This window comes from Echeneis naucrates, chromosome 11 (genome assembly GCF_900963305.1).
Source record: "Echeneis naucrates chromosome 11, fEcheNa1.1, whole genome shotgun sequence".
Classification (NCBI taxonomy): domain Eukaryota; kingdom Metazoa; phylum Chordata; class Actinopteri; order Carangiformes; family Echeneidae; genus Echeneis; species Echeneis naucrates.
The window spans coordinates 17,825,329-17,850,146 of record NC_042521.1 but is presented as its reverse complement, the minus strand read 5'-3'; the positions used below and the strand labels follow the sequence as shown (position 1 = coordinate 17,850,146).

Genomic DNA, 24,818 nt, shown 5'->3' with positions numbered 1-24,818 from the left:
GTAATTTATATAATGTGGTAACAAACAACACTAACAGCAAACCCAAGGATTATATTTTTAGATGTATCAGAAAGGATAGACGGTAGAAAATGAATGAATGTAGCTGTAAGCAGCTACTATCAATTCGTTCTATAATGTTGTCTTTGTTGATAATCTTATTTCTGCAGGTGTTGTGAAATATCCAACTAAAACCTAAACTCAGTGTGTACAGATACCCTATAAGGAAACATATGACTGTTTCATTAATTACTAAAAGACTAATGAATTACTTGAAGTAAAATAACCTTTAGATTTGGCCCTAATGTGTTACATCACTAATCATTAGAATTTGCAATGAAATTCCTGAACTTTCTTTTTTTAAATTATTATTATTGCTATTTCTTGTAAATTGGAAACAGACAGGAAATACATGGGGGATGGGGAGAGGCTGTTAAGAGTCTGGCTAGCAGAGGTTTGAACCTGATGCCCATACAATGTAGGTCTGCCGTGTCAACGCATTCAGATATCACCCAGCGGTTTGTGAGCTGCTGTTATATTGCTTCCACTTTGTAATTTGGCTGCCATTTAAACTTTTTTATACCAGTACAAATTGTATTTGGAGCTAAAGGTGGAGCTGAGAATGAGTGAGGACTGGATTTAATCTGCTCTGTACTCTATCCTGATTGGGTGGTATAGTCTCTGTCACATAGCCACCACTCCCCTTTATCAATCCGTTATTGTCCTCAAAATGTGACCATTATCTCAAAAAAAAGAACATCATGTATTGAAGACTTGAAACTACAGACTGAGACCATATACTCATAAGGGAAACATTTACTCAGCTAATAAATCAAGGCAAAAGGGAGGGACATCAAATTCATGTTTTCTGCATCCAACAAAAAAAACCCAAGAACCTGTTTGCTTGCTGCACCATATTTGGTGCACATTAACTGTTTAATCTTTCTACGAATAGCAAACGCACAAGCTCAAATTCAGAAAACCCTTTTTTGTTGCATTGCTTTACATTTAGCTTCAAGTTGTCTCAAATTTGATTGGACTTCACCACTTATCTTTTTGTCTGCATTTGTCCTCATAGTTTAACACCACAGGATGTCAATATTATATGAGATTGATGCATTTATACTCCATCCATCTTCTACCGCTTTTTTCATTTCCGGGTCGCGAGGCTGCTGGAGCCAATCCCAGCTCACATCGGGGTACACCCTGGACAGGTCGCCAGTCCATCACAGGGCCAGAATAAATTATGTAAACTATAAATCAAGACCTTAGCCTGTAAAACTGTCTCATTAATCTGAATTTCACAGAAATACCTTGTGTGATCCTTGGTAAGGATTTAGAAATGAACAAACAACCACTCACGCTCGCATTCACACCAAGGGTCAGTTTTAGAGTCAACAGTTAACCTAAACATGCATGTCTTTGGATGGTGGGACGCACCCACGCAGACATGGGGAGAACATGCAAACTCTTCACAGCAAGGACCCAGGCCATGAACCAAACCCATGACCTTCTTATTGTGGGGCGACAGCGCTAACCACTACACCGCTGTGCTGCCCCACAGTTATACTCTTGCAGCTAAATATTTCATTATTTCAGTGTGTGTGTGACCATCAGCAGCCCTCCCTGGAAGCTAGTTTGTTGATCTTTATTGAGTGGAATGACCTTTGTGTATCAGGGAGGGCAGTGCTACACCTGAGTGAATACTGGGGGGAACAAAGGACAGAGAAGATGCAGAAGGATGGACAGGGGAAGGGAAGCAGGTGGTGCTGGTAGGAACTGGTGGAGTGAAGGATCCTATTCTACCTCACTCAGGATTAAGAGAGTCCAGAGGGTTTCTGTGTAGATCTCTGGAGAGATGGGAGTCCAGATAGGTGAAGGTGTCCCAACAGAGGAGCCGAGTCAAAGATAGGGTACATGGTGATGGAATGAAAGAACAGCTCAGCACATTTTAGGCAGGATTCATCGATTCTTCATGATGTGACCCAACACGAGCTGGCAAGTGAAACCAAACATGCATGTGGGCATTCCCTAAATATGAGTAAGACCATCACCAGCCCCAGTGAGCCACCCTGTGTGCAGGAGAACAAGAGGCACTAAACTAGGGTTGCACATCTCTCTGTGGTAGGCGATTCTATGGGCATCTAGATACACAGGTTACGATACGATAAAAAAAAAAAAAGATTTTTAATCCAGAATGATTCGATGCAATTCAATACAGTGTAAGAACAATAGCAATACGATTTGATTCTACTGTTAACATTTGTTGATGAAGATGTAGACATTAATCTTACATTATAAAATAAGTCAATAAGTCAAATCTATAAAAGTGATATTTTTACAGTATTTTCAAATATGCAAAAGGCCACATGTCCACAAGCATTGTTGCTGTAAATAAAATTTAAAAAAGAACAAAATCACATGTCAATATATTTATTTGTAGACATGAACCACAAAACATTTGCTGAATGGACATCATTTTGTTGGGGATAGGCGAAAACAGCAGATGTGCAACATTTCAGCCTGAGCATAGTGTTTTGAATACTTGAGGTGGGTAACAAAGGTGCAACATTTTAATATAAAAAAAATTGAACTAATAAACTGAAAACTGTTAGCAGAAGTTATTGACGTTACCCATTGTTTGTTTTCTGTCATGGTAATGCCAGCTATGCAGCATGTGTGAGAGTCGTTTTGCGAGGCAGCCACGGCTCTCGCGTTGTTTTAGAGACGCAAACTGTAAAGCCTGATTGTTAGCCTCGCGATACCCGATCCATGACTCTACAATCGATTCATCTATGGATTCATGGCTGATTTGTATCGATTCATGAGGCAGCTATCGACGCAACCGTGTCTCTCACTTGTCAAACTGAATATCTGGTCTCATCGGTTTATCGTTCACAACCCTACACTAAACCCATGGAGCCACACTGCAGACCCCGCTGCTCTAGGAGGGTAACAGCAAGCAGCACTGATATTTTCTCACAACATTAGATGTATTTAAACACACATTTGCCTGTTGGAGATGAGGCAGAAAACTCGCCAGCAGTGTTTTGACAGCAATGCGTCCAAACTGCAACTCCAAAACGATGTAGCCTACTTTCTCAATAAAATAATAACTGGAAATCTCTCTGTTCTTTCATCAGACTATGCTCAAGCAAGTACTCTCCTGCTGCTCTTGCTTCTAATTACTAATTGGCCCTTACTAATAATAAACAGTCATGCATATGGAAATCTGATCAAAATAGCTTATTTGAATCAATTCAGGGTAATTTATTCCAATCATTATTCTCAGACACTTAGTATGGTATTGATCAACTCCATAATAAATATATAAACAATTTTTGATAAATCACAGGAAGATGCTGGTTTGGTCATATTTGATGATTGATGAAGTACGTATGTACTATGTACATGTATGTACGTATGTGAGCAAGCTCGGGTCAGCCCGGCGCTGCATCTCAACATCAGTGTCCTGCCAGGGGAGTCACAGGGAAATAAGAAATGAGGTCAGTAAGCAGCATTGCGTTGTAGGACGATACCCCTGGGCTCCCCTCAGTCCCAGAATCAACACAACGCTCAATCCCCCAGCTGTTGACTCACTCCTGCAATTACACTCAGTTATGCAAGGCTCTATGAAGCCTGCCGGCTCTATGAAGCCTGCTGGGTTTGGCACAGATTAAACCAGGACTATTAGCCAGGTAGTTTGCTGCTATATGAAATGTCTAGGCTGCAGCTCAACAGGCAAGGAGTAGAGAGCTTGCTGACATGGATCAGGGTTCTAGCACTTATTTTTATTTTGTGGAATATGAAGTATCACTCATTTAAATCTTAAGACCCACATTTGATGCTTTTTATTGTGATTAAAAACTTAACTCATGCTCTTATAAATTCAGTTATCAGACATGAGCCTATGAGCCCATCATAGTGTCAAAGGACAAGTTCTTGTTCTTGCTGGCTTGCTACCACCATGAGCTCCACTGCTGAAATGATGGATATCTTTTCACGAAAAATTTATTTCTGATTGCTTTTGATAGAAAATGTCTCTCATATGTCACTTTCTCCACATGAAGAAGTTGAAATGGTTCAACAAAGAAATTATATTCATCATCTCATATCTAGATTCCAGCTAGAAGTCTATGGCTCTACAGGAAGGTGTTCGTTTTAAGGAATGTTGGTATTTCAGTATTATTGCCAACGAGTATTTTATCAATGTTAACTTGGAGCTGAAGGAGTGCTGAAATGAAAAGCAATGATCTGCAGCCACCACACACACACACACACACGCATTAGACCAGAAAAATCCCTTCTTCGAGAAACTGCTTCCGACGTGGACTGAATGAAAAACACTAGAACTATATAGTTTTGATTATAAAAATTATATTATTTTTGACATTGCTGTTGAACATTTTGTGATTTTGATTATATTTCATTATTACTATATGAATATTATGTTATTATAACGGTTGTGATGTTCTATAAAACACCCATAAATGAACTATTGACACTTGAAACCCTTCACCGTCTCAGCAGCATGTTATTATCACATGCAGTTAGAAGCTGCATGGAAGAGGACAACTCCCATTAAATAATGAAACTATTTCTATTTTTCTTCAATTAACTGGAAAGTAAAAATCTCTGATCTCGAGAAAATCCTCAGTTCAAGACAATGTGTTAGTGCTCAAATGCACAAGAAAAAGAACTTCAAGCCTCTTAATGAAGTTTCTCTTCTCCTCTTTGAAAGACTGAATGCTTTGCTGTACTCCAACCCCCGAGCTACTAGCTTGACCCCCTCCCTCCCTTCACTCACACATACACACATGTGCAGCCACTCAAATACACACAAAAAACACACATTCAAGCTTCTCCATTAGCAATTCATGAGCAGCGTCTCATTAGACTTTAAGTTTTACCATAGGCCTCTGAAGTATATGGCTGGAGCAGTTATTAATATTTCATAGTCTCCTATTGAGGAGCTAAAAATGAAGTCGACCCGCTTCCGCTACAAAGTGACTTGCGCTCTTCTTATTTTTTTCCCTCTTCTTTTTTTCACCCCGTGTTTTCCATGTTCGTTAGGCTGTCTCTCTCTTCCCCTATCCTCACTGTTTGCTCCTCTGCTGTCGCTTTCTCTCTTTAGCTTCCTCGCTTCCAATCCTTCTCTGCCATACAGACTTTAACTCAAACTGACTTAATTGGGCTGTCTTTGTTCTGGGAAATGTGGGCATACCTTTGCCTGCACCCCAGCATAGAGAGAAAAGAGTAAGTAAAAAGTGAAAAGAAGGAGGGGGGCAACAACGGAGGAGGAGAAACCTGAGTGAACCCCAGTTGGCTTATAAGTACTCCCTGTGACATACCGGGGTTGGGGTTGAGGCGTTTGGGAGGATGGGATGATGTGACTTTGTGAGTGTGGAGATGGGGAGGAGAGTCTCGTGGGTTCACAGGGTGTCTGTCAGACTGGCGAACAGGAGCTCTGCCCCCGAAACAAACCCATGCATGAATAAGTCAATAAAGCCATGTCTGTGTGGTGCTTGTGTGTGTGTGTGTGTGTGTGTGTGTGAGAGAGAGAGAGAGAGAGAGAGACAGACAAAAGGGAGGGGAGAAGAGAGCATCAGATGCGGATAAGGGTGACCAGGGTGATGAGGCTTCATGTTTCCCAGTGTCTGTGACAATTAGACAGACGCCACATTCCCTCACAATGAGAAACAGACTGAGAGAAAGAGAGAGACCAAGGGAGAGGGAGACAGAGAGAGAGGACAAGTGATCAAAACCAGAGAATGAGAACGGGGTTCTTTGAATTGGTTGGGACAGTTACCGCATGTTTGCACATTGCACGAAATTGGTTGGAAGCGAAATATGTGGAAATACGCTCTGTGCTGCATGTGTGTGCTTGTGTGTGTTTGTGCCGCACAGGCCTCAAGCTGAGACAGGGACCTGGTTGAACCTGGTTGAACCCAACTGAACCCAACTGGTCTTGCCAAATCAGACTCAAATCCAAGCCATGTTTTTGCCATTTCGTCTTACAAAGACAAAGAGATGAGCTCTGTTTGGATTCTCAAAAAGATTTTCTCACTAACGAAAAACACTGCCAAAAGTATGCGGACACCTCGAAAATTAAATCAATGTGTGAAGACTGAGCATGTCATCCCAAAACCACCACTCTCCTACTGGATGGTGGGGCTTGGTTACAAGTTCTCTCCCCCATTCAATCACAAGAACAGTTATTGAATCAGCGGTGATAAGGGTGATAAGGTTTGGCTGTCATCTGATGTATTTGTATTCTTTAATCCAGGCGTTTGATGGTGTTGAGATAAGGTTTGGCGCACGACGGTCATGTTATTTCACGTAGGTTGGTTGGAAAAAAACAAAAAAAAATGGACCTAGCTTTGGCTGGGTCATGTGGGTTGCTGGAGTCAATCCCAGGTGACATTGGGTGAGGTCCCGGTTCACCCTGGAAAGATCAATAGTCAATCCAGAGTCGACTGACAGGAGTCACTGGAATCATAAGAGAAGTTGGTGTTTTCTGTTTGCCTTGGTGGCCACCTGTTGACCAGTCCATGACATTTGTGTACTGACCACAATGGCACACGGTACTGAGGCTGAAAGACAAGAGCTTGGGAGCTCAGCCGTGACATGGCAGAAAAATCACAGAGCCTTCAGGATATCCAAATTTTTTTGATTCTTGGCATTTTAGAAGCCATTGCGTTTTCAAACTGGACGCCGTTTGTGAAATGTTCAAATATTTCTCAAATACATTGCTGACTCTGGGATACACGACCTTCAGAGACACATTTCTTGTGAGGCAGGTGGTGGCAAAATGAAGCTAAAAACCAAGATGTTCGCAAAACACAAGTTACCAGTTCAACAAATGAATACTCCAACACTCAAAGAAGATGGTGGGAAGGGAGTCTGTGTCTGAGAGGAAAATATTTCCCAACTTTCTCATACTCACACCATTGTCATGCTGTGATCATGAATGACCACAACACGGCAATGTTTTATTTCCCCTTTTTGGCCTTGTGAGACTGTGCTTCTAACTCTACAGACCCGGATGCAAGCCAGAATAGAGCAAAATGGAGTTATGCCACTTTTGTCATCGTTTGTGACTGATAAAATCTGAACCCCACACGCAGCAAACTGGGAATTCTGCTCCCTGACCTAAAGCTGACCTGAGGCTCAAGACTTTTTCCTATGTACCTGTTGGGCTCAGATCAGAAAGCAGAAGGCCGGTGTGAGAGTGGTAAGAGCCTTTGGCGTTAATATACAGTAGCTCTGCCATTATAACTCTCTGAACACGCATGCACATCTCAACGTGACAAATTAGTCCTTAGCAATAAAAAGCCATGATTCAGTCAGATCCAGTGAGAAGCAAAGGAGAAAAAGAAGCAGAGGAAAAGACAAGCGACATGGGGAGGAGGGAAGTGAGATAAGACAGTGACACAGAGAGAAAAGGAGGATGGAAACAATTCAGTGTCCTTGGAAACCAATAAAGCTAATTTGAATCTGAGATTAAAGACTTCTTCTCTCTTCTTTTGCCTCACATGACCTCCTACTCGCCCTTCTTCTACACTGCCCAACCACTTTAATCTCTCTCTGCTCATCCCTCCCGGATATGCTCCCTCTGTTTCGCCCCTCCCTCTCTCTCCATCCGTTGTTCATTACTACACTCTCCCCCACTAAAGCAGATTTCTTTCCATGAAGGATGGGTTCTGTGGATGCTCATCCAAAAGCTCTGTCCGATTTCCTGCTCATGTAGTAAAAGCAGAGAAGCAGACAGTTCACTCAGGGACACGCTTGGCATTTTGGGGGCGGGGCTTGGAGGAGTTGAGGGTTTGGGGGTTGCTTAGTGTCATTCTGTCAATGCCTGAATCTCATTGTGGTTGGCCCTGCAACAACCATATTAGCCATGAGAAAGCTACTCTGGTGCTTTCAAGTATTTCTTTCCCTCTGCTCTCACCCCATCAGTTTTCCCCACGCATTATTTCAGTAGTCTCCGTCGTTTTTCCACAAGCCTGAAGCCTCGCGGGAAATTCTTTCTCTTTCAACATCTTCACCAATAACCCCCTCCAGCCTTTTTCTCCTCACTCCATTCTGCCCTCACTTTTCCTCCCCATCTCTTTTTCTCCCTCTGTCTAGGATGGTCAGGTCTCAAGGGTGAAGACAGTTGGCAGGATGCAGGCTTGCTGCCATGGCAACAGGAACCCTCCCTCTCCCTCAGGTCTCCTTAGCAACTAGTAGCTTGGCTTTGTAGTAATGAGCCGGCCCAGCATGCCATACTAGAGAAGAATGAGATTTGTATGTGTGCGTGTGTGTGCGTGTGTGTGTGTGTGTGTGTGTGTGTGTGTGTGTGTGTGTGTGTGTGTGTGTGGTTGTGTGGCTTTGTCTTCGCGGGCGATATGCACACTGTCAGAGAGGGGGTATATTTCTGTTCCAATGTCAATTAATAGTAAAGGATTAAAAGTTCTGTTAAAATTATGAGTTGGGAAAAATGTAACTATGTCATACCCCCCCCCCCCATCTTCACTCATCAATTTCAGTTCAATTTCCCAGACGGCATCTGTTGAATGGGAATGTATAGCCTCACTGTTGAATAATCAGAGTCAACACACACCGCACGGAGGAGGGATTATTTATTTTAAAATTGGCACACTTCAGAATAGCATATAAGAAGAGAGATGAGTGTCTCATAAAAGATAGTTGACTCCTCAGAAAGGTGTTACAATGTGAAATGGCAAAATCATTTCCTGGGAAATAAAAAATCAACTTTCCTTTTTGATATATTAATTGTTAACAATAAATGTATATAATTCCCATAAATGAGCTTTAATTACTATTCTGGTCTTGCTTTTTTGTCCATATGTGCCCACTATGTGGGCCCCAAAGCAGGTATCAGGTTACTGAGAGGCAATTAAAAATGAAACTAATGATGATCTATTATGGATGGAGAGAGTTGCAATGAAATATGATGCAAACAGATGTGCATGTGCATTTTGTTTTGATTAATGATACGATCACAAGTCAGTGCATGGTTTTCCACGATTTAAACTGAACTATCACAGTTTATGAAGCGAGCCACCTTTAAAAGCAATGGCACTGGTTTATTCGACGTAGGGTTGTGTGAGAAATATTGTCCGCCTGTTACCTGCAGTGGATTAGGAGGTAATAGCACATAAACTGAGCAATGTACAGTTGAAATGAGCTTATCAATCAAGGGTTATCTCATTTTATAGGATAAACTCAGAAGAAATGTGTTATAGCCAAAAAACAGCAACAACAACAAAAAAAATCAATAACAGTCAAAGTGTTTGGCTTGTTGTTAATATCTTTACTGCTTTATATTGCAGTCAAAGACACCATTCTTTTGGAACTACATTTTCTGACCTGTACTGTACTGTATCCGTTCACAAAAGTGCATTAACGTAGACTCAAACAGCTGATCTGGTGCATAGTACACCAGGTTCACTTATGTGTTAGAGTATGACAGCTCAGTGGTTAAGAAATTGATTTCTTACAGCAGGATAAAAAATATGAAAACTAAGTAAGTGATTTCACGGTGGGCATTGTTTGAGAACCACTTGAACAATGTCCAATGTCCAAACAGTCTCTCCTCCACTAATACACATCAGTTTTGGGTTTTGGATGAAGCTACTGCTATAGCTACAGCACCTTAGATTCTGCGTGTGTTGCAAATGGCTTGAATGGGATGCATTGTATAAGTGTTGGTCAGAGAAAAACAAAATACAGTCCCCTTCTTTCCAGCAGAAATCTTCTAACGTGTCACATTGAAGGAACAACGTGAAAGAGAATTAACTGGTATTCATATTCCCTGCTAGGTAGTAAATTCAAGGTGGGAGTGTGATACTTTAATTAAGCAGCAGTTTGAGAGCAAAGGTGATTAAGTTCTGAATATTCAACAATACCTGCCTTTCCTCAAATTGTAATGAATATTCAATAAAAACTGAATACCCATGGTCATTATTAAGTGGTTTGTCAGTGCTTCTTTGGATGAACGAAGCTATAACTGAGGTACAGACATTTGAGGAAAAGTTGGCCACCTCTTTTTCAGGAGTCTATTATTCATTCAAGGCTGCAGGAAATGCTTTCAAGTTATGGCAAAGGTTGAACTTATTTGAGTTATCTGAACATGAGAAAAAGTTGTTATTATTGCTGTTTGGCAGTATTTTGAGTGTGTCCTTGTCTCTCGTTTCTCAAGTCAAGCCTTTCTAGCTTTTTCTTTAATGTGCCAGTCAGCACGTCTAAGCCCATGTTTCCGCCAGCGTATCAGCTTTTGACTGTGGATCAGTGCATTTGTTGGAGGTGTCGTGTGGCATCAATGTGTGGATGGATGTGACAGCTGAGTGAGGTGGGTGGTGATCCCCTGAGACCCAATGGCAGGTGTGATCAGCCTATTTCTCAGCTTCTCTTTTGGCTCCCATAGGTGTCACAAGGCTCCACCTGGCACGTGAAAATTCCCAGGGGAAGGAACCATGGAGGTGACTCGTTTTATGAGTGTGAGTCAAAGGTGGAGGTGACACATTGCGTTTACTGTTGTTGCTGACTCTTGAAACTGAGAGGATTTCTTTTTCTTTTTTGATATGTGCTACATTTTTAAAGTTTGTTGGCAACCGTTTTCTTAAGCATCAGAAAAGAGCTGCATCAAAGTAGCTTTATGATGCTGAAGACAGCATTAAAATCAAGCAAAAAGTTATTGAGAGTTTTCCCTTACAATCTTTCTTCTTAATGATTTTTATGATTAGAAACTAACAAATGAACATGACAGGGCGGGTTGAAAGCCTGTGAAGTACGTAACCAAAATGGCTAAAACAAAACACTGAAAGCATTCCTGCCTTCTAAGCGCTGAAATAGCGAGTCTACTTTTCTTTGCATGCTCAGTTGATAACAAAAGCTAATACAATGCTGTGTGAGAACAAAAGACTAAAATGTTTAATTCTTAACCTTTCTTAAAACACATTGCAGAATAAAGAACTCACTGCACAGTTGCGTTTGACAGAACTGAGGGTCATTTTTTGGGGGCAAAAAAAAGACAAAAAGAAGCATAATAGCAACTTTACTGTACTTTTAACCAGGAGATTGACTGCTCCAACACATCATTAAAATTTAAGTGAGTCCTTGAGCAGGACATAGCAGTGTAACTCCCCCCAACCCCACCACCACCACCATTGCTACCCCTGGTGATTGTGATGTGAAGCCAACAGGAAGGAAGCGCTACTCATGTCCACTCTTGGTCCATCAGTTTTTACTGAGCTGACTGTGGCCTGAGGATCGGGCATCTCTGGCACGCAGGGAGGATTTTCCGATCCCCTGCCCTGCTTTCAGATGCTCGTTAATCTGCCGGCTCTATTTTTATCTGCCCTCTCCTCCTGGCCCTGGACTCTCCGCCTTCACTCGCTCCTTATGTCCATCCGCAGAGATAGAAGCTGCCTCGGCAGGCTGGCAGCTCCAATTAGAGGCCTCTCCGCTGGGGATTGGACTTGCTGTCCGCCCTTGGCTCCCCAAGCCCCTTCTCCTCCTCTACCTTTCTCAGGTTAGCCCCAGATTATGGCTGCTCTCCTGCCTCCCTCTACTCGTGTTTACCCTCCCTGTCTTCATTGTTTCTAACCCCCCCCAGAGCTTGCGGAGCTCCACAGGGAGTAAAGGGGAGTGAAAGGCCTTCTGTCGCCTGAGGGCTGGCTCTACTCCCTCAGCTGTACTTTAAGGAGAAACTAACTGGTGCACCTTTTCGAAGGTGGTCGTAGAACAACTGCTGGAGACACCAACTCTGACCATACTATCACAGCTACTGCCTGCTCCTGGTACGACAAACACTGTTATTCTTCCTTCACACAGGGAAAGGAGAGATTTGAGGTTAGTGGTCATGACTCAAAGGAACACCATTTTAAAAATACTTCACTTTCTTTTGTGTGGTTAAACGGTTTCTCTGTTTTAACCTACTAAGTGACTGAATTATAGATTTCAGTCTTCTTTTTAAATATCATTTAAATCATAAAATATCTATATAGAATCTCTTAATTTGCCACTCTGTATTGTGGTAGAAGAGCTATTTCTGTTTAAAAACATTATATATGGAACAAATGTATATACATGTATTGTATATATTTTTTTAATATTGGGTCTATTAAATCATTTTGAAGTTTTTGCAGGGCAAGTGTACATCTTGGTCCACGCTGTTGTATAACTGCTTTATTGTGTCCCTTCAATGTATCTGGCAACAGTGTATTCCTGTGGAACTTTTATTGCCCTGCTGGCCACAAAAAGAGAAGCATTTTTTTTTCCTCTAGTTTAGCTCCCACCCAAACTCTGCATGCTCACACCTTCTCCAACCCCATTAATCCCTCAGCCTCCCACTTCTTTATTTCCCTTCAAAGAGACAAGCGTTGCCCGTGACATCAGTCACAGGAAGTGAATCTTTAGCGTTGACTAATTTCCATCGATTGCCTCCAGACAGGCTTAGTAGACGAGACCCATTCCCACACAGAACCTGGCTGCTCTCAGTTAAGTCTCCTCGCCTGCAGAAAATGCTCCACAATGAACGCAGTCAGCTCTTTTATCTTCTCCCCCACTCCTGCTTATTATCAAATAAATGTGCAGCATCGAGAGATACCCATTGACAGGACCGTGCATAATGACTCCTGGCTGTGTGAAATGGATTAATAAATAATGGTTGAGCAAGGGGAGAAAACAGCTTTGCCTAGTCCCACCACCTCTCAACAAGGCGGCGTAGAACAATGAACAATCCCCACAACACTCGGCGGGATTGTGCCGGACCACATCTAATGGAGTGCTGCACGGAATTTAAAACACAGCTCTCCTCTCGAATGTGCTGTGCAATGTGTCATAAATTAGAGGTGGGCTCCTTAAAATATGAAGCAGAAAGCACTATAAAATCCACTACATGATGTTCTACTGAATCCTCTAAAGAATCCCTTCCAAGAGGCTTTTCTCCTGTGAGGATAGAGAGGTAAAGGCAGCCTATAAAAAATGTCCATGAACAGAACTCCTCTGCAACCTGTTTCCCATCTCACAGCTGACAGAGCTGCAGCAGAAGGTAAATCAGTTTCCTTTTTGCTCCTGCTTTCACGCTCTCATGAGTATACCAACAGTTCAAACACACATATCCTGCAGTTTCCATGTGCAAACTCCACTGAATAGACACTGAGCCGAGAACAAACACCGGAGTCCTCCTTGTTTCTTTAACAAAGCATTCCCATCCAACTCCTGTCAGTGACATATTACTTCATTAACACTCATGGCTTTGTGTATATTGACGGCTTTTCCGAAATAGCAGAGAGTAAAAGTATTCCTGCTGCCTGCTCTGCGCCAAAGGGGCTTAACCAGACTATAAAACCCAATCTGAGGCTATGATAGTGAAGTGTGCTCTGACTGTCACTGTACCCCAAAGTAATAAGGCTGAGACATGAGGTGAAAAGGTCTCAATCTCCTTAACGCTAGATTAAGCAGCAGCTTGATCAAGGCGTCTTAAGTGCTTCATTTTGGAATCAGGATCAATATCCGCTAAGAAGAATTGAGCTAGGAGCTTCAGTAGGTAGAGCTGATTGAATAGAGGCTAATGACTTCTCAGAAGCCCTTCACAGCAGAGGAATGGCTCAAACTTTATATCCCACTTGTGTTTTTATTCCAGCTATTCATTTTCCTTTATGTTTCATAAAAAAAAAAGAAATAGGAAAAAAAAAAAAAGATTAATCTATTTCCCAGCTCAGGTCCTCACAGCAGAGAGATAAAGTAACACAGCCATGTATTGGTGTGGACTGCAAACACACACACTCTGGTGAAAAACATGTTTTCTACCACAACAACAGTGAGGCTTGGTGATGTGACGTTAGATGGGGTCAATCCAGATTTATTTTTTAAGGGCCCCTGAAAACCTGTGCTTGTTTTTCTTGACTTCCAATAACTGCCCGACCAATTATGTCTATCAACACTGCGCCCACCCTCAGTCCCTGTGCCAATCCCCACCCTGTCTCTGTGGTTTCAGGGTGAAACCCAGCTGAGGAGTGCCCAGAATTAACCAGGATTAGCCTTGGATTGTCGGGGATTACTCAGGCTGGAGAGGGATTAAGTATGATTGCCAGTTTGGGTGGGGGTGTATGTGTGTGAGTCTGTGTGCGTGCACAGTGACGGGAACATGTCAAGTTGTGAAAAATGTATGATGGCATTTGTTTAAATGTGTGTGTACATAAAGCAAAGTCTTGAAAGTAGCAGATCTGATTTTTTTGCCACGTCTTTAACAGCCTGAAAGAAAGGCGTGAAAGAGGCCGGACTCTGTTTCTTCCTCTGTGCTTCAATGAGGTCCAAATAAATTTTGATATTAGCTCTTCTGTGGAATTAATATGGAGCCTTTTCTGTACTCAGACACAAAAGCTCTGTTGAGAACAGCTAGAAACAGAGATGCAGCAAGAGGGAAAAGGGTGAAATGGGTTACATCATTCTTGTTGCTATGCAACACAAACTGGATAATTTCCAATGGATGTAATTAGTGTTAGCTAGCTAACCCAGAATAAAAAAGGGACAAGGGGGTTGAAAATAATAATAATCAAGAAAATTAGCCATTGCCCTGTTATTGCTGTTCTGAAATGGACGCTGTGGATACATGGCATCCTGCTGAAGAGAGCACACATTCTCTCATAATTTAAAAAGCTGTTTGGAGACAGACTCTCAGCATAAATGTTGCTACAAAACAAAAGAAACTCATTTAATGTAACTTGCAATCACATAAGGCCAATCAGCCTTTCTTTGCCTGAGTTTCAACACTGAAACAGAGGATGTGTTTGTTGTTGGGTTCCAGTATTAATCTAAATTAGATTCTACAGACGTTCCTGTTACCTTGTAATCCTCACTATGTTCATGTTGCAGTTGGTTAAAAGGGCCTTCATTGCTTTCACACATGGCATTTCACTACCGAATATCTGCGGAAAGAGCTTTCCAAAGTCTGAAACATTATACTCACAATGTTGTTGGTGTCTAATGGAAAACACTTTTGAGCTGTGTCATGGGGAAATGCATTGTTTTTGGAGCACAAGTCAAGCTATCTTTGCTTTTTTTTTGTAAGCATTCTTTTTTAATCTCCAAAGCCAGTTGGACAAATTTATGAAGAGAAATAATAGATGACGGTGTAGGTTGAATCAAACACATGTCCACCTTTAACGTTGCTCAGATGCTTTAATGAAACAGACATTTTATGATAATGAACAATGAGTCATGACCCATCTACATGAAAGAGCTAAGTTAATTTGAAAACATAATCAGATGGAGGAACAAGTGCGACAAACTGATTTTTGTTCAATGTGTATCCCGGAGTCCAGAGGTTTGGATGTGTTCAAAAAAACTGCTCCCATTCCTCCTCCGCTGCCCCCTGCATCTCTCTAATTGAAAGCAGCATACATAGAAACATAGAAAATGTTACAGGGAGTGAGGCAGGGACTGCAGCACCTCCTCGGTAGAATATCAGCAGAGAACCAAGCCATTAAGAGTAGACTGACAATGTACGGTAATGATAAACAATATATACACCTGTTATGGCTGATGGCAGCTTGGCACATCAGTCTTATTCAATGTCTGGCAATTCTTACAGTTTTTTTTTTTTTTTTTGCATGACAGGGCTCATTTTCCTCTTGAGGAAAATTATGTTGATTGTTGTTTTTTTTTTTTTTTAATCACCGAAAACCTCAGTTTCACCAGGGATGATGCTGTATTCAGATTTAAGAGTCATTGAATGTGACAGGAGAGAGAAGTTTTTTTAAGCAAACATCTTACCTTGATTCATGCTTAATATTTTACACCAGTATCCATTGACTGATGACACACTTATGATTACATGCGCTGAGAATTTACATCAATGAAAAATTCAACAAAGAAAAATCAAAAATAAATATTAATCTATATTGCAAGCCTCAGAGACTTCCATTACATTAGGAAAGTGTGTCCAAACCTTTGGCCTGTACTGTAGATGTCTTTGTCTTCTTTGTTACTTTCACGCTGTTTATATGGAACTAAAATCTTCTCTGGTTTCAGTCCACAGCCTGCATTCATAAAACTGATTGTTTAAACCAGCTGTTAGGACTTCTGAAACATTGTGATGTCATAACAGAACAGCCACCTCCCTTAGCCAAGCTCACTTGGGCTCACCGTCCAACCTTGTTAGATTTGGCTGCTCATTCCCTCATCTTCTACTGCTTATCTGTTTCTGGGTTGTTGGGGATGCTGGACCCAATCCCAGCTCACACAGGGTGAGGGCGGGCTACACCCTGGACAGGTTGCCAGTCCATCACAGGGCCAACACATTCAACATTCAGTCATACTCACACTCAGACCTATGAGCAGTAAGAGTCACCAATCAAGCTAGACATGCATGTCTTTGGACAGTGGGAAACCCATGGAAGCACAGGGAGAACATGCAAACTCTGCACAGAAAGGCCACAGGCCCACAACCTTCTTGCTGTGAGGCGACAGCACTAACCAGTGTGCCACCCTACTGGCTGCCTCTCTGGTCATTTAGCTCAAATCGGTTTCATTATTATTTAATTGTTTCAAAAACAGTCAGATAATCAGAATCAGATGCTGACTTACCTATTGTGACTGAAACAGCACAAAGAAGCCTGGCACAGGAAATGTAAAACCACACTGAGATGGCTCTTTGTTCTGAAAACCACAAGTAGATCGTCTTATGAATACCAACACTTCAGATGAAACATAAGAAAGTGTAAAATATGGGACCTTTAATGCTGTTTCACATAATAGCTACATCAGTTTCAAACAGACTTCATGTTTGTCATGTGTGGTTAACTTTTCATGCTTTTTGAGCAACAGGAGACAGGAAAGAGAGTCAGGCCTTTGACAGAAAATAAACTGCACCGATAAAAAAGTACTACACACTAATGAGCAGTGGTTTATGGCAGTTAGAATAAATCACAGTGCAGCCAGGGTGGAAATGACAGACAGGGTAAGAATAAAAAGAGAACACTTTGAGTGTTCAGACTTTTGTCCATCTCTAAGTGTCTCTTTCTTTCAAAAATTCACACAGAATTGTGGTTTGCACTGATAAAGCATTTGTACTTCAGAGAGTTCACTGTCAAAGCTTGGAGGAGTCCTGTTTGCCTTTTTCTGATGAGATTCTAGAGCTCCTGCTGTATTCATGATCAATCATGAACAAAAACAGCGTTTAAAATCTTCCATAAATGCATTTCTGCCAGGCAATTTGATAAATGTAAGAGGGTTACAACTCTGTCGACAGGTCTGTGTGTTCATGGGTCATTAGATAAACCACTGGTCTATCACCTGACTCAGTAAAAGCAGCAGTGTGTCAAGATCAAACTTAGTCAGTAGTTAGATATAATATACAGTAGTGGAATGCACAGTGGGCTGTGACCTCCCTGTAGAGGAGCGGTGTGGATGTGAGGCCAGATTCAGTCAGTGTTTTCCCTGCAACAGTCCATCTCTTCCCGCAGTCTCAGAAAGGCAAAGGCTGAGCACAGAGTGAACAGAATCCTCCACTTCAGAATCAGTCTTTCTGACAAGTTAAGATATACACTGAGGCAGGGATGGGCACATATGTGCCTTGGAGGGCTACGAGGCAGCAGGTTTTGTCCCAGACAAATACTATGCTGGAGGATTTCTCTGATCAGCGCCTCCACTGTGACAGTGTAGCAATCAGTGACATCTCCTGCTATATGGCCTTTGATTGCTATAGTAACTCTCCTCCTTCCTATTGCTTGTGAAAGGCCAGTCCTGCAACACAATCACTTTGATTTATTGGGTTACTTGATTTTTCCTTTTTGTTGTCTTGCTGTGTTTTTGTCCTAATCATTGCACTGTAAACCTACCATGATGTCACCCATCAGTTTGGAAGCTGCTGTTTTAAAATGAGAAATAAGTAAATAAATTTGGAGGAGAAAAGAGGGACTAGGGTTGACTAGGGATCTGACCTGCTCAACTCTCTGCCCGGATTGAGTGGTATAATCTGCCAATCATGCAGTAGCCATGGCTTAATCGATCTCCTGTTTTATGGTTATATTTTCCTCTAAATGGGACCATCATTAAAAAAATGAACATGATGTTGTATTAAAGACTTAAAACTACAAACTGAGACCATAAACTCCTGAGTGAAATATTTACTGAGCTAATAAATCAAGTGAGAAGCAGCAACATTTTCCTGTAAAGTTCAATACTTGTTTTTTTTTTTTTTTTTTTTTTTTACGATCAGTGGAGTCTTCCCCTGATAATCATTAGATAGGCAGGTTTAAGGCCTCACTTTCCAACCCCTGAGTCTCTGTCCATTTTTATATCCAGTTTGTAGGTCGAAGTTCCACTGCATCTGTCCCTTTCCCTATCCTCTTGAGACCCGGGAATTCATTTTTGTCCTCTGTAGTGGACATTAATTTTTGCTTGATTCCTCTCTGCGTGTTTGAACGTTTTATTTTTGACATCAATGCTGTCCTATTGTCCACTGCAGTATAAAACTGGAGTTATACAATTAGTTATAAAGTTATAACATTTTAATAAAGTTAAGTTTAAAAATATTTTTCTGTTCTTTACCGCCCCTACACTTAATTTATCCCCCAAAAGTCAAAATGAAAACACTTTTTCTTTCCTGAGTCTCAGGAGGCTATAATATATATTTACCAGAATTGTTTCTTTAGTTGCAGCCATGGCCTCTTGTTTACTGAAAGGTTTACTCTCCATGGATATATACAGTATTTACATGGTTTTTTTTGGGCCAACTGGCAGAACATTATGTTTTGTTCAAAACTTCTGCAAATCAGTGGTTGCAAAAGTATCGAATTTGAAACTGCTATGATTAAATTATGTGCGGGAAAGATTGAGGTTTTGGTTGAAATGACTGCTTCCTGTAGTTTTTTTTTTTTTTTTTTTTTTTTTTTTTTTTTAAATCATGGTCAAAACAATAGCTACTTGGTTAAGGTTGGGAAGCAACTATTATCCTGGTTAAGAAACTGACTTTGAGCTTCCATAGAAAAAAAGAAAATCAAACAGCCATGTCTGTGCTACGATATTTGGTTAATCTATTTAAGCACTTGATTTCATTGGCCATTTTTGGACATTCAATGAACCAAGCGATGCTGTTGTTTTCATTGCAAGAACAACCTCATTTTTTTGAAACATTAAAAATAATCATAATTATCACGATACCATGAATGTTGAACCAATAAATCTTTGAAACACGTTCAGCAAAGCCATTAGACTATTAGTTTTTATATTTAGTATTATATACATATATATATATATACATAGAACCTCAACACTAGGACAATACTAACACAAAGTAGTAAAAATTTTGTGTTGTAAAAACAGTTGTGATTTTTGAGCTCAGTTGTTATGAACTGGCAGTATTTGAAGCTAAAAGGTACCATGTTGTACAATGGATGTTTTCCATGTGGTTTCTGATTGAAGCAGGTTTAGGTTCTATATTAATACAATAAAATGATCAATGCTCATAGTCGAACCAACTGTCAGGATTTCTGGAACTTTGTGATGCAACAACAAAGCAGTCTTCACCCTTAGCCATGCCCCCTAATGGACCTGATATCTAGTGTGCCGTTGAGATGCCGCCTATATCACTTCATATAAAACAAAATCAAAATGTAAAATACTGGGACCTTTAAAAGACTCCAGAGCGCTTTCATAGCGTCAGATGTCTTGTCATGTGTTGATGATTCACTGGAGCTGTATTGCACTCTGTTCAGTTAAGGGGGTGGACAATTAGAAATCTTACATAGGCATAAAATTTGCTGCTGAATACCAGTGCTCAATTTTTACTATGAGCAATTTTAGTATAAATACATAAATTGTAGCATTTAAAGAGTAATTTAATCTAATTGGATTCAGAAGACAATGTATGTTGATGCTACATTATAGAACTTTAGAATGTATGAGCAGGCAAAGGGGAGAACCAGTGCTATAATTGCTGCTCTGGTAGTTGTACAGGAGCCCTCCTTCTATTCACACACACAAAGACCCACCAACTCAAACACACACACATACATGCACACACACACAACTGCTAATCACAGCTTGGTATAGGTAGTGAGGCATTGGGACTGCTGGTGATTGAGCCTCCCTGGTGGATTCGAAACAGGAATCTGACAGACTCAGATAAAAGCCTGTTTGGAGTTGCCTGCATCATCAAACAGCATCAACCCCCCTCCCCACCCCCCCATCTTCTTCCTCTCTCCCCCTCCGCCAACCCACCCACTCCCATCTCTTCCCTACCATCACCTCTACTCTCTTCATTTCTCCCTCATTTGGTTTACTCTGTTGCCATGGCTACGCCCTGCCAGAGCTGTCACATTGAGGAGGCACCTGTCAGGGTGCCGCTCTCAGATCACCTGATGCAGGTCACCTCCACTGGTGGCCTGTTTCACACAGCGTCATCATTCAATTTGGCTTTGATTAAGTCTGGGCTCTTTGGTGCACCGCAGCTGAGAAGTGAAGTTGGTCTATTTCTTTGCCAAACGTTGAGCATGTGCAATTTTGCAGACCAGTTTTGTTTTTTTTTTTTGTTTTTTTTGGAGAGGACCCCTCTGAGAAGCAGAGAAAAAAAAAAAGAAAACATTTCGCCTATCCAATCTCAACGTCTGTACAGACAGTCTTGCCAAAGCAGCATGATTTGAATGGAGGTTGGGATGAAATTACCTGTTAGGAGACATGCTGAGGGGATCTGTATGTGTGTGTCTGTGTGTGTGTGTGTGTGTGTGTGTGTGTGTGTGTGGGTGTGTGTGTGTGTGGGTGGGTGTACGCATGTGTGTATGACGGAGTCATGAATGAATATAGTAGTAAGATACATGACTGATCTGAAACCCACTTAAAGCTGAATTTCCCCTGTAAACATTTTGCTAGAAACCTATTACCTGCTGTTGTGGGTGCTGTGCTTTTCATATAAAGCTGCAACAACAAAGAGCTGTTACTTCTTTTGCTTTGGCTGTCCACTTCACAGGCATACAGCCCAGCATGCTGCCAGAGTAATGGTGCCACATATGCAGACGGTATGGATTATGTTTAAGGTTGAAAAGTGAGGACCTCCCCCCACTCTTTGCATTTCTTGCCAGCTTTATTTTCTCCTGATAGTTGCTCTTCTCTCAGTGTGAATGAATGACAAGGGGGAGGGGGGGAGGGGATTGGTGTAAGGTGATGAGTGTATGGATGTGGAGAGAGGGCGAGAATGAGCAATGTCGTGATCAAGAGACGCTGGGACTCGGGGAGGGAGATGAATGGGGCTGGGTGCAGGAAAATTGGACAGGAGGCGGGGAGTGAATGAAGATAGAGAATGGGCCAAGATATCAGGAGACAGAGATTGTGAGCTGTGTGCAGGTAATAAACAAGGCAGAAATAGATAGATATCTCAAGAGAGGAAAAAGAAAAGTGAGTGATTTTGTGCATGGGGTAGAAGGTGGGGATGAAGGGGTAGGGGTGTTCATTTCTCCCAAAAGGAAAAAAAAAAAAAAGCAAAAACGCAAAAGAGAGAAAGCTAAAGACGCAAGAGACGGCAACAACAACAACAACAAAAAGCGGAAAGGGAGGAAAGCTGGAGAGAGTGTGAATAATGACACAAACAGGAAAGATTTGGATGAACATGCTGTACTTAAACTAACTTGGCTAGCTGAGATGATGTGTATTCCTGCTAAGCTCTCCTTTAGGCAGGCTTAGATCTCATCAAGTTGCTCCAGGTTGGCACTGGCTTCAAATGCTGCTGCAGAGCCTTGGATTAACTATACAGCTGTCACTCACACACTTAAACAGGGGTCTGGAGAGATTTAACCCCCCTGTTCCTCCTTTACGATATGCTCGCCCACAATTGCCACACTGGTCCCCCCTTCTTAAGCCACTGACGTGATGCCTTCGACATAACCATATGCGCTTTGGTTTTAAAAGAGGTTAAAAAAGCAGGTCTCCCCCCTGTTTGCTCCTTTCCCTCTATCTTATTCCAGGCGTGTGTATGAGTGCCTCTTTTTTTTACATTCTGGTGCTTTTCCAGGTCTTCTGCCAAAACCCGCCCCACTCCATCCTCCAACACTCTCTCCCTCACTGTGTCTGGCTGGATCTCAGGCTCTCATATTTGGAGGCCCTGCAATCGATACAGGCTGTCTGTGATTGGGTTGCCTTGTGTGATTCATTTCTGTAACCTTGGTGATGGTTTGATGGGGAGGCTGCACCCATGTCCATATTATGACTCAGTGAGCGCGTGTGGAGAAGAGAGGTTGGTCGGGGGGGTATCGATTGGTCCTTTACACTCCCTGTCGTCTTTGCTCTCCCCTCCATCTCCCTCTTTTTCTTTATCCATATATATTTTTTTTGCTCTTGCCGTGCAGCCTATATAGTTTGGTCATAATTTGAAATGACTTTGTGTTCTCAAGAAATGATTATTTAACCCTAAACGTTCCCTTGGGTGTTAATGTTTATCTTTTTTCTTTTCTCTCCCTCTCTTCTCTCTCCCACCATCTCTTTCTCAATTTCCTTTCTTGTTCCAGAATTCAATCAGACACAATCTGTCCCTGCACAGTCGCTTCATACGGGTGCAAAATGAAGGGACTGGGAAGAGCTCCTGGTGGATGCTGAACCCAGAGGGTGGGAAGATGGGAAAGGGACCAAGACGACGCGCCGCTTCAATAGACAACAGCACTCGCTACCTGAAGACCAAGGGGCGTATCAGTCGGAAGAGAGCAGGGGCTCTTGGCCTTGGACGGGGACAAGGTCAGGGGGCTGGACCTGCATTACAAGGCTCACCTGAGCATGGCAGCCCAGCTGGTAAAGGAGGTGTGGGAATGGGGGGTGGGGAGTATGACACCTGGACGGATCTCCATTCCCGCACCTCCTCCTCTGCCTCTACCCTGAGTGGGTGCTTATCACCGATCCTTGCTGAGGCAGAGGCTGATGAACCAGAGGAAGGTGGACTGTCTTGTTCAGCCTCTCCTCGATTGTACCCGAGCCCCACTAGCACCCGTTCCCCAGCCTTGGGTACTGGGGGTCACTGCCCCACTGTAGAATTGCCCCAGCTTACTGACCTGACCGGGGCTATCAGTCTAGATGAGAGTGGCTACCCCCAGCCACCGCAAATAAAATGCAACAGTTATCCCTATGTGCCTGGGCCCAAGGCAGAGGGCTCCTACTGCGGGCCCATGTATGGACAGCCTTCTATGGGGATGCTCCGGCACCACACTCCCATGGAGACTATCCAGGAGAACAAGCCAGTCAGCTTCCAGCGCCCAATGAGGGGCTACTCGGAGAACAATGCCCTACAGAGTCTGCTTACTGGAGGTCCTTCTTACTGCAACAAAGACACAGTGCTGGGCCAGGGACGGGAAACACACACACTGATAACACAGGGAACCAATGGTGTTCACAGCCAGCACAGCCACAATCAGAGTCGCAGCCACAATCATAGCCACAATCACAGCCAAGAGCATGCTCACAATCCCAATGTACACAATGGCCATGGCTCAGTCCATGACCAGAATGCAACCCACCATCAGAACCACAATCAGGGTCACAAACACCAAGCCAGCCTTGACTACAGCCACAGCCACAAGTCCCACCCTGCTCACGACTACGGTCCAAGTCATGAGCACAGTCACAGTAACAAAGTAAACCCCACGCATGATCACAACCCTCGGTCCAGCCAGAATCACATGCACAGCCACAGCACCCACAACCCTATGCACAGTGGGCCACATCCACAGGCCCTCTCACCACGGGTTAGCACTGACATCCTGCAGCCCTACAGCCTCAAAACCTCTAACCACTATGGGCCCCGTCCCCACCTCCCACCATCGCCATCCCTGCCACCCAACCCTGCTGGGGTCATGGATGTTCCCCAGGACCCATGTCGCCTGGCATCTGCACCTCACCCCCGTCACCAGCCTTACCCAGGAGCACATCATCAGGGCATGACTGACTCCTGGCATGGCTATTACCACAACCACCATCAGCCAGGGAATGCTGGTTACCAGGGGCAGCAGCACAACTCCCTCAACAGAATGGCTGCAACCCTCGAGATGGAGAACATACCGAATAGCCTGGACTGTGATGTAGACTCCATCCTCCTAAATGATTTCATGGAAACAGAGAGCGTGGACTTCAACTTTGACGGCTCTCTGTCGCAAGGTGTAGGCATGGGGATGGGAATGAGCTTAGGGGCTTTTGCTTGCCCTCCATCGGCACACAGTAACCAGAGCTGGGTGCCAGGGTGAACCCAGGCCCTAGTTTTGGATGAACACATGACAGAAAAGCTCACCCAATGGGCCAGGCTGCTGGTGGGCTGTACCCTTGGACTGACTGACTGTGATTCTGTTTCCCCGAGACTGTAGAGCAAAATATGTATTGTCAATTTGTTTCCATTGGGACTCCCCGCGACCACACATCCTACTCTTGCCCCTTTCCCTCCTTGTTTATAGAGACTTCTGTCTCCATATTGAACCTGCCCCCTATGAGCCTACTGCTAGACCCCCTTGTTCATGTCCTTAATTTTTTTCTGCTGTTTTTTTTTTTTTTTTTTAACCATTCCTCCCAGTCTTGTCCTACCTGTTCTAAGCCCTCAAGCACTTTACATCCATCCTTTCACACAGATGCAGTAACACAAAGACCAGCCAAAGTCATGTTGTGTGTTGGCTTAAGTTTAATGTATGCAATCCACTTTACGGTATTATCTCCTCCTACAAAGGGGGTGTTGTTTTTGACTTGGGAACATGATCAAACAGCTGCATAAATATCTTTCAGTGTAGAGGTGCTCTCAGATTGGGGGGGTTAAAATGCTGGGGAAGCTTTGAAGTTTAAGGATGAAG

At 42.7% G+C, this 24,818-nt stretch overlaps 1 protein-coding gene across 1 annotated transcript in view; it reads left to right on the top strand.

The window, feature by feature from the left end:
- Positions 1-24,408, top strand: part of foxo6b (forkhead box O6 b) — a 46,223-nt gene extending 21,815 nt beyond the window's left edge. The window contains exon 2 of the mRNA XM_029514429.1: positions 22,509-24,408. Coding sequence (XP_029370289.1) covers positions 22,509-24,227 — 1,719 coding nt within the window. The 3' untranslated portion in view covers positions 24,228-24,408. The remainder of the gene's footprint in view (positions 1-22,508) is intronic.
- The last annotated feature ends 410 nt before the right edge of the window (positions 24,409-24,818 follow it).